A 10,905-nucleotide genomic window follows, 5' to 3' on the forward strand; every position below is an offset into this window, starting at 1 on the left:
GCTCCGCCTGCTCAGCCGTGGTGTTCTTCTGCTCCGCCTGCTCCACCGTGGTGTTCTTCTGCTCCACCGTGGTGTTCTTCTGCTCCGCCGTGGTGTTCTTCTGCTCCGCCTGCTCAGCCGTGGTGTTCTTCTGCTCCGCCTGCTCAGCCGTGGTGTTCTTATGCTCCGCCGTGGTGTTCTTCTGCTCCGCCTGCTCCGCCGTGGTGTTCTTCTGCTCCGCCTGCTCAGCCATGGTGTTCTTCTGCTCCGCCTGCTCCACCGTGGTGTTCTTCTGCTCCACCGTGGTGTTCTTCTGCTCCGCCGTGGTGTTCTTCTGCTCCGCCTGCTCAGCCGTGGTGTTCTTATGCTCCGCCGTGGTGTTCTTCTGCTCCGCCTGCTCCGCCGTGGTGTTCTTCTGCTCCGCCTGCTCAGCCGTGGTGTTCTTCTGCTCCGCCGTGTTGGTCTTCTGCTCCGCCTGCTCCACCGTGGTGTTCTTCTGCTCCGCCGTGTTGGTCTTCTGCTCCGCCTGCTCAGCCGTGGTGTTCTTCTGCTCAGCCGTGTTGGTCTTCTGCTCCGCGTGCTCCACCGTGGTGTTCTTCTGCTCCGCCGTGTTGGTCTTCTGCTCCGCCTGCTCCACCGTGGTGTTCTTCTGCTCCGCCGTGTTGGTCTTCTGCTCCGCCTGCTCAGCCGTGGTGTTCTTCTGCTCAGCCGTGTTGGTCTTCTGCTCCGCGTGCTCCACCGTGGTGTTCTTCTGCTCCGCCGTGTTGGTCTTCTGCTCCACCTGCTCAGCCGTGGTGTTCTTCTGCTCTGCCGTGTTGGTCTTCTGCTCCACCTGCTCCACCGTGGTGTTCTTCTGCTCCGCCGTGTTGGTCTTCTGCTCCGCCTGCTCCACCGTGGTGTTCTTCTGCTCCACCTGCTCAGCCGTGGTGTTCTTCTGCTCCGCCGTGTTGGTCTTCTGCTCCACCGTGGTGTTCTTCAGCTCCACCATGTTGGTCTTCTGCTCCGCCTGCTCAGCCTTGGTGTTCTTCTGCTCCACCGTGGTGTTCTTCAGCTCCACCATGTTGGTCTTCTGCTCCGCCTGCTCAGCCTTGGTGTTCTTCTGCTCCGCCGTGTTGGTCTTCTGCTCCGCCTGCTCCACCGTGGTGTTCTTCTGCTCCACCTGCTCAGCCGTGGTGTTCTTCTGCTCCGCCGTGTTGGTCTTCTGCTCCACCGTGGTGTTCTTCAGCTCCACCATGTTGGTCTTCTGCTCCGCCTGCTCAGCCTTGGTGTTCTTCTGCTCCACCGTGGTGTTCTTCAGCTCCACCATGTTGGTCTTCTGCTCCACCTGCTCAGCCGTGGTGTTCTTCTGCTCCGCCGTGTTGGTCTTCTGCTCCACCGTGGTGTTCTTCAGCTCCACCATGTTGGTCTTCTGCTCCGCCTGCTCAGCCGTGGTGTTCTTCTGCTCCACCGTGGTGTTCTTCAGCTCCACCATGTTGGTCTTCTGCTCCGCCTGCTCAGCCTTGGTGTTCTTCTGCTCCGCCGTGTTGGTCTTCTGCTCCACCTGCTCCACCGCGTTGGTCTTCTGCTCCACCTGCTCCACCGTGGTGTTCTTCTGCTCCACCTGCTCCACTGTGTTGGTCTTCTGCTCGACCTGCTCCACCGTGGTGTTCTTCTATGCTGTGGTGTTCTTCAGCTCCACCATGTTGACCTTCTGCTCCGATGCTCCACCGTGGTGTTCTTCTGCTCCACCGTGGTGTTCTTCTGCACCGTCTGCTCCACCATGGTGGTCTCCAGCTCCGCTGTGCTGATCTTCTGCTCCGCCTGCCTTGCCATGGTGGTCTCCAGCTTTGCTGAGATGGTCTTTATTCCCGTCGCCTCAGCCCTGGCTCTCTGTTCCTCCTCAGTCTCCAGTTCCATCACACTGGCCTGGCCCTCCATCCCTTCCCCTGATCTGCCTCTGCTCCACCTCCCTCCATGTGTATGTTTGTTGAGAATTAATATTATATTTTAAAATTGAATTTAAAAGAACAGCCTACTTCAGGTCAAGGTGAAAAATATATAGCCTAATGTAAACTCTTCAAAAACTTTGCACTGTGATTGGCTGGGCAAGAACATAAACAACTTGTAGTTTCGCGCTAGAAATGAATTAGGGGCCGTTTACACAACACCGTTTTCAACTAAAAACAAAACTTTCTATGTGTTTTGGCCGTTTATTTACATGACAACAGCGTTTTGGGGGGCTGAAAACGGGTTTCAAACTGCAAGTTTTTGAAAATGATATAATTATTGTCTCCGTGTAAACTACAAAAACACAAATTTGTGAAAATGTTGACGAGTATACGTACGTGTTCAGTCTATTGAGAATGAGGACATGCGTCACGGTAGCTTGCTGTCACGTGACGAATTGAGCCCGCCCACCATTTTGGGAGGATACACTATCGGTTGCTAGGGGCAACAGTGTAAGAGCTATACAGAGACGGATACAAATTGTAACGGATATACGGATAGAAATTACGAGAAAATTAAGAAGAAATGGATAAGAATGTGGCAAAAGAAAAGGGTCCTTACAGGGAGAAACTTACTACCAATGTCAAACAGAGGTATTTAGAGAAGCTGGCTGATATTAAAAACGTCGACTCATACGAGCTGCCTGCAGCTGAATGGAACAGAGACCTAAGCTGTTTCTCAATGTCAAGGATACTTCCTTGGCAGGACTGGTCCTTCCAAGTCACTTCCTTCAGAGGCTAGGCGAGGCTCCTCTTTAGCATTCTACTGTCTATGGTTTTTCAACGGCTTTGGAACAGGCTAGCAAGTGCACGTCAGTGCGTCATAACGTCAGTGAAAATGAAAAACAGAGCGTTGCTATGGACGCAGTTCTGTTCACTCAGGCAATATAATCGTTTTTAAATCAATAAACTCCTTTTTAATCATATTGATTATTTGACTGTCAAGTGTGTTTAAACAGTGCAGGTCAATTTGACCCATAACATGTAATTATTTTTTAAAACAAATGTTTGGTAACGTAAATATATTTACATTTGAAAGCATATGACCCGTTATCGCTCCGACTCCGCGTTAGTCCGTTAACGTCCAACATTTTGAATTTTTTGAACAAGATAGCAAAGCTGCGCGCATAGGATTGTGGGTGATTTGAGAGCGCGAAGAGCGCGAAGGCTACACATATGCATCCTTTCCTGTGTATGGGATATTTTTCGAACGAAGGACTGAGTCCTTGGTGGAAATTCCGAGGATCCTCGACATTGGAACAGTCCTTCGACGGATGTCGATGACGTAGCATCCTCGAAATTCTGGCTTCCGAGGATCCTTCCTTGACATTGAGAAACGCCTCTAGACTCTTTACCACCTTGCACTTATATGGAAATAGCTAATTACTTGGTTTTTGGCCTCAGCTATAACGAAAAAACTGTAACAAATGGTTCCTACGGTTTCCACGACAATCGTGTGAGACACTGGAGCAGTTTTTTTACACAGCAGTGTTTTCCAGGCATTCTAAAATAGTGCGACAACTCTACTACCAATACAAACAATGAACGGTGCTGCCGCGGGTATCCTCCCAAAATGGCGGAAAGGGGAGGAGACGCGGTCTCTGGGGGCGGGGCGCTGTGTCGTGACGACATCTCCTCATTCTCAATAGGCGTGTAGTATTTCTTTACAAAGTGACATCGCCATCTACTGGTCTGGCATGCATAATGCAGCATTTTTAGGATCCGTGTGGACGGAATCGTATGTCGTCTGTTCAAGAAAAATTGCAGAGGAAAAACGTTTCCGTTTTTTTACGTAGTTTAAAAGGAAAAAAGCTGCGCATGTACATTTACAGCTTTGCGTCGCTCTATAGTAGACTTTTTCTACAAATATACTGCTAATAATAATCCAAGTAATGTAGCCAGGTCTTTTTAATTATTTCTAATTTCACATCGGAAGGTCGCATTCACGCACTCTGACACTGAATCCTGTGTGAGAGAACATGAGTTGTGTCACGTTTCACCTCATAGAGCTCTGGCTTACTGTGAGTATTATAAACCTCACCAAACCTATTGGAAATCAGAACTAGTGATTTTTCAAGTCGTGTCTCACAGGTTATTTGTACAAGGACATGTTCAGCATAAATCAGCAGAGTATCTTATATGTTATAATCTTGTCATATACCATGATGCATGAACCTGTTTGCAAAATGAAACTGCAGTGCCATTGTGTCTCCTCTTGAAAATGTCATCATGTGCTTCCATCCCATTTAGAGGGAGTGATAATCCTGTAATAGTCTCCCTGCTCAGCTGTGCAGACTCCTCCCCATTCAATGAATTTGGGACTAAAATGTTTCCTATGCTATCAGCTTATATAATCATAGGTTACTTTTAAAAAATTATAGTGTTAGATGATATTAGGGATAGTTAGAAATGAAAATAACGTTATTTACTCAACCTCATGTATGCAGTCTTTCCTCTGTGGAACACAAAAGACGATATCTTGAAAAATGTGCAATGATTGTTCGGTTGGTTTGGGTAAGGGTTTGATGATGTTTTAGGCCCCTGTGACTTTTACTGTATGCTCAAAAACAAATGAAACATTGTTCAAAATATGTACAGCTAAAGAGTCTATTTGGGGAGATCTGTGATCAGATTTATTTCTGTGAATTGCATATAACCTGGAGATGAGATCATAGTTCATCTGTTTGTTCATTGAACGCCATTTCAGTGAATGACGTTCACCATTAAATGGACAAGATAAAGACAACTTGAAATAATAACAGGTGCAAAATATTGAATTGCAATAAAAATGCTCTGTTGATTGGACAAAATAAATTTATAAACAACGCAAAAACAGATTAATCCATACATGTTATCTATTTTGAGTATACAATAATGAAATGATGGAAGTTATTGTTTATTTTACATGGTTTATTCATAGTGAGTATAGACACCTGTGTCTACATACAGTACCTGTATTTATGAAACAAAGGCTGGTTAGTTTGGAGATGATAAGACCATAATGTTTGGTATATTGAAACATAAAGGAGGATAGCAACCCTTGATGTCTTTCTAGTGTCAAGTAGTTTATGACTGTAAACAAACAAGATGACATGTAAAGAAACAAATAATAATTTTTGAACTCTACTAAACTTGCACAACAATGAATGGAAAAAATGTCTATAAAATAATTGCAACAGAAAAATGAATTACTTTGTATCATCATCATTTCAGATCAGACAGATTTTATCGGTTGTTCTTTTGCCCGAAGAATTTTTTTATTTTTTTTACTGCTTTGTATGTGTTATATGTATAATCCAGATAGTTTATATGAAATTAAAGCTACACATAAAATTCAATTGCAATATAATGCTTTTTCAAGACTAATCTTATATAATATGTCAAATTCTAACTTTTCACTCACACAGTGGTCCTTTAAACATCACTGTACCAGGCACCATTAGCACATAATCCAATCATATATTGACCCTCTTTAATCCCTTGCTGTATGATCAGCTCTGTGTAAAGAGCATTGTGATATTGTATGCAAACTTATTGCAATATTGTCCATACAACCGGACTCATATACTGTCAACAAAAGTCTGCCATCATATAAAATCACGTTTTTGCCATTATGAAAATATGTGCGATAATACCTCCACGGAATCCAATGCTTTCATACATCAAGTGTATTCTTACAACATGTATTCAGTTCCACTTTCACTTCTGCTAAACTATCCAAAAATTTTCATGAGTAAATCATAGTTACTGCAATCCTCTTTCACTTTTCCGAGAGTTTTTTAGTGGCTCTTCCTCCCCTTGTCGAAACAGCCAATACACTGTAAGAAAATATAGGGCAAAACATGCGATGAAGTCATAATAAAATGCAGAAGCCAAAAACACTATCAACAAAAATGTGCATCCAATCACCCTTGACATATTATCATAGGACAGAGACTCTTTCCACCTCAAGACATTACGTGGAATGACTTGCTCATTCCTGGTCACTAGGGGCAGCGTAGCTCTTTCAAGCTCCATAATGTACTCAGTATTTGTTAAATCTTCTAGGGAACTATTCGACTGGTCCTCATCCACAGACTCAGAGATCGAAGGCATAGCTAATGGCCTTCCTTTACTCATTGAAGGTCTTTTGCCGTAACTTCCACTCATTGTGCCTTCTCTGAACACTGACTGTTGTGAATTCCTCAGACTGATCAAGTACAGCTCCATCTCGTCATCAATCTGCGATTCTGTTGAGGTGTTGTCGTCATTTTCGAGATCTCTGTTCATTGAGTCTTTCGCCAGGCAAGCCATGTTTTCCAGCATATTGTTCACGTCATCAGTAGTGTCCCGGTCACTGTTCTCACCTCCACAGCACATACTCTCTTCTTTATCAATAAATTCAATCAGGTCCCAATCATTCTCCATAGCTTGTGTACTTCCACTGAGTTCAGTATCACTCTTTTGAGATGAGTCTTGCCAAGATGAAGCAGTTTCCTCACAAATCTCTACTTCACTGTTGAAGTGCCTATCCTGTTTTTCCTCAACTCCACCTAGATGTTGTGGCAATGATTTAACATTGCTGGTACTAATGATCTGCTTCTGTTCCTCAGAATCTCTTTCAACAGACAGCAAACCATCTGCATCTGCTTGTTGTTTCTTTTCCCTCTCAGTTTCCACTGCATCCAAGTCCTCTTCATCATCTATGTATTTCAACTCATCTTCAATGTTCATTCCCCCTTCTCCTGCACCTTCTTGTTCTTTTGGTTCTTGGTCTTTCTCCTTTATGTCTTGTTCCTGCTTCTCTATCTGCTTTGTTTGATTTCCATTTCCCTCTTCCAGGCTTTCATAATTTTTCATTTTGTGAATTTCTTCTTTAATCACTAATGTGTTATGTTCTCCATCAAACTCAATCATGCTTGAGCTCTCTGTCTCTGAAGTCTGTAAAGCAAAACCGATGAGCATTTGTTCCTTCTTTTCATTCATTTGACAGCTCTCCAAAGTATTGCTCATATTTATCTGTGTGCTCCCCAATTCTGCATATGGTTCGGTTAGCATGGCTGTTGCTAAGTGAGGTTTTTCAACGTTCAATCTCATCTCACAGCAATCCGGCTCTGATTTATCATCAGAGGAACCCAATATGATCTTTGAAGTAGGGAGCATTGTGGGGTCTTCTGGAGATTGGGCAAGAATGCAAGAGGGGCTGTTTGAATACCTCGTTCGCTCAAATATATTCTCCTCTTTGGTGTGGACATTCCCCTGGTTTTGTGACATTTCGATTTTAATACTAGAAATCTGACTGTCCACAGATAATGAAGTTTTTAAAACTGATGTGGGTGATGAAGGATGGATCTGTTTAGGTAGGCTGTTAATACCGGACTCTATTGTTTGATTTGTAGAGACTAAAAGTTCTGGTCCTTGTAGGGGAAATAAACATGAGCTTTGGCCAAGATCACCCTGGAATGAGGATTCAGTCGAAGATAATGGTAAAATTTTACCTAGAAAAGGATCTGGCTGTTCGGATGTGACTTTTGGAAGATTTGTTTCAGTAAATGCATTGTCTGGTGTGTACTTATTTGGCTCAGAAATGGGCTTTTCGGTTGGGTTAATTGTAAGCTGTGAGTTTTGTTCTGTTGATTCTTTGCAGACGCCAACACTAATATCATGTACTGTCTGTTTTGCAGAAATGCAAGACTTTGGCCAAATGTCTGTGGTCTCAGCGGCCGTGACCGCTGTTAAACTCTCATCCCCCAGTTCCCTTAATGACTTATCTACTTGTAATGCTTTCCGAAATAAGTCTTTTCTCTCTGTTTCCATGCTTTTAAAAACCTGATGATAAAGTGGGGCTACAATGGTCCCAAATGTGAAGCCATGAGAAAATGGCTGAGGCTGAAAATAGTTAGTAGTTTTCAAACTCACATTCTCTTCTGGTTTTCCGTCGCTAATATTCGTGTCCTCATCCATCTTCAAGCTCAATGCCAAACTTTTAATTCTCTGCTTAGTGTCCTTCTCAAAGTGCTCCCATGCTCTTTCAACACTCTTGCAAATAGACAAGTCAGGATTTTGGCATACAGGAAAAGACTGTTTGATTGAAACCTTTTGGTCAGTAAGGTCCTCAGTAAGTTGGCTGTCTTCCAGGGCCTCAGAAGCAGAGCATGCAATCGATTCACCACAGTCTTCTAGGGGTAAATGTGTGTGTGCTGTGGATAAATTAGTCTTGGTGTTGATCATGGCTTCTTCATGTTGTGTAAGAGCTTGGCTATAAATGTCAGCGGAATATCCACTATACTCTATACTATGCTCTGAAGGTGATATTTGGTTGCATGTTGGTGGTGGAGCAGTTTGTGTTGATTGTGGACTACATGATGTCTTCTCCAGCACTGATGCATGTTCCTGCATGCTGGTCTCTGCTGTAACTTCACTCTCTTTGGTCTTGGTCCCTTGTTTTTCTTCTTCTTTCTTAGCAAAGTGCTCCTTGACTTTTGCTAATCGCACAGCCCTTCTTTTGCTCCTTCGGCTGCGGATTCTGCTTATTTCCTCCTGTTTACAAAGAGGTAGATGTGAAATACACTGAAAGGAAGACTATCTTCAATAAATCAATTTAAGTATTAAAATATCTAAAGATCTATTAGGAGTACATTTTTAACTTTTAAGATAAACTGACTGAGACGTTGACTTGGAATTATTTTAACTACTGTACATTATGATCTCACAGAGTGACCCTGAACAGCCTGACCTATCAAGTGACAGTACATAATGTTACTCTAACATTTGTCAACGCCTGACAAGTGAATGTCATCAGTGACCACATGACATTCATAAAGAGTAGCGTGTCACAGCCCATGTTGTATCAAATGTAATACAATGTTCATCCTTGTTGTCGCTATTAAACATCATTAAGTATGAATTAATCTTTGGTAAACTATAAAAATGTAAAACTCACCTCTAATTCCATGTTTTCCTTTTCAAGTTTTTCAGAGTTTTCTTTTAGAGATCCCGGGCTAGTGGCCTTTAGATTTATATCTGAGAAAACAAAACATTTATTGATCAGAATTTTGCAGTATTTCCAAATCTAGTTGTAAGTCACTTTTAAGGAGGTCAGTTACCAGGAAATTCCTCATTATTTGTTGCCGCAACAGTTGAAGCAGAGACATTTGGGCTGGAAAATGACAAAAAAAAATTTTATAAGTGATGTAAAAATTATATATGTGCTTAAGAACTGGGGGGAAAACAGTATGTATAGCGTTCCTTAATTCATTGGTTGCGTCTTTAGTATTGTAGTTTTATTCATGTATTAACTCTTATTTATCAAGTTTTTTAGTACACTAAAAAAATTATAGGATCAATAAGTTATGACAACATGTTTTTACATTGCTTTAACTCTTCAAAATAACTTAAGCAATTTTCAACTAATTTTTAAGTCAGTTTAACATAATTAAGGTTAAAATTAACTTAAACATCCAAGTTGATTTTACTTAAAAATTTAAGGCAACAACTTTTTTTTGCATCATGGATAATTTCTAGTAATATTTTTGAAATATCTCATTTGACATTCTTTGCCATGACAGATGTGTTGGAGACTTCTCACCTGGTTGTTTTTAGACAGCTTTTTCTTCCGTTTTCACTCACATTTTGGGGTTTCTCCTTTATTTTTTCACAACAAAACAGAGAGTAGTTCTTTTCATTATTGTTTGCCCAAAAAGTGCCTAAAGATGTGTCATATCGCAAACAGAAGTCAACCCTCGCACCCTCTTCTCCGAATGGGGGTACCAGTGTGATCTTAAAGGAGAAACAATCCGTCCCACTTTTGTTTGACCCAGGTACGTACTCTGCCAACAGATCAAAATGACTCCTCCATGAATCTAAAGAGGTGCGTACATAGACCATCTTATCAAAACACACATCTAGGACGCGAACGATTCCTCTTAGGGTTGAAGTCCCAGAAAGCAGCTCCAAACTTTCCAGTTCCAGCTTCTGCTCGTGAACCCGCAGGTCTAGCTCCTCTGCGGTCTGCGGAAGAGTGAAGAGAGGAAGAATGTAATACTCCTTATCTTCATTCAAGTCACTCTCCAGAGGGCCTGATGGTGCAGTTACTCCCCGAGAGTCAAACTGTTTCACTGAGACGAGACTCAAACCGAAGGCATCAGCAAAGGACACTCTTCGGCTGCTTGAAGGGGGAGGCAGGGAGTCATCAGAGGACACCGAACTCCGTCGTCTTGGTATGGGAGAAGTTTTGGGCTTGATCCCTTCCAGACCCAGTGATTCCTCATCCTCATCCCAGGGGAAGGTTGCTGGCAAACTCAGGAGGTTAAAGCTGGCCCCAATGGGGCTGTCCAGCGCTCCCACAGACTCCATCAGGCAATGTGGGACAGAGCAAGAGAGGAACTCAGCCGGTCGGCCAGCAACTGACGTGCTGTGACAACTTATGGGATCAAGTTACATTTGACATTGTAGGGAAAAGCCAGCTCTATATTTAGAGCAGAAACATCTCGAACTATGCAGTCAGGGCTCAAGGGAGCAATGAAAAAATATGTCACAGACACACTTCAAACAAAATAACATTGTTCTACATACACAGACACAGCAAACATATCATTGTCTTTAAGGAGATTATCAGGTTTAAAAAGACATGAGAACGAGTAAATGATGGCAGAATTAAAAAAAATTGGGTGATCCTTTTAATCATTCTAGTCAGTTGTAGGCTACACAAGCTAAATTGCTAAAAATAAGCATGTGCAAGGCTTAGGCTTGTGGTCATTCATAAATATTCATGTAAGCATAGGCCTATTTCTCTAAAGCACTTTCTCATAAAATAAGAGTAATATTGTACAAAATTATGACTTATTTATAACAAAACTTTCTCTTTTGCTTATCAGTGGAAAACTAAAACTCGTTTTTTTGTAAGAGACTTATATTTTGTAACAGAAACAGGAAGCTTTGGAAGCATATGAAAACCACTGAG

General features: G+C 42.5%; 1 protein-coding gene across 2 annotated transcripts; it reads right to left on the reverse strand.

Annotated features, from left to right (window-relative positions):
* Positions 1 to 4,764: 4,764 nt before the first annotated feature.
* Positions 4,765 to 10,355, reverse strand: ppp1r3ab (protein phosphatase 1, regulatory subunit 3Ab). Of its 2 annotated transcripts, XM_081356231.1 has the most exons (5): positions 9,532 to 10,355; positions 9,050 to 9,102; positions 8,887 to 8,966; positions 7,863 to 8,483; positions 4,765 to 5,782 (listed from the first exon to the last, which is right to left on the reverse strand). In XM_081356231.1, exons 1-5 carry the CDS (start codon positions 10,296 to 10,298, stop codon positions 5,744 to 5,746), a joined length of 1,560 nt encoding a protein of 519 aa, XP_081212357.1. In that variant the 5' UTR covers positions 10,299 to 10,355; the 3' UTR covers positions 4,765 to 5,743. The 2 variants fall into 2 exon arrangements, with proteins under 2 accessions (XP_081212357.1, XP_081212356.1); XM_081356230.1 differs by having other exon boundaries at positions 4,765 to 8,483.
* Between the last annotated feature and the right edge of the window lie 550 nt (positions 10,356 to 10,905).

This window comes from Scardinius erythrophthalmus (assembly GCF_964197995.2).
Source record: "Scardinius erythrophthalmus genome assembly, chromosome: 24".
Classification (NCBI taxonomy): Eukaryota; Metazoa; Chordata; class Actinopteri; order Cypriniformes; family Leuciscidae; genus Scardinius; species Scardinius erythrophthalmus.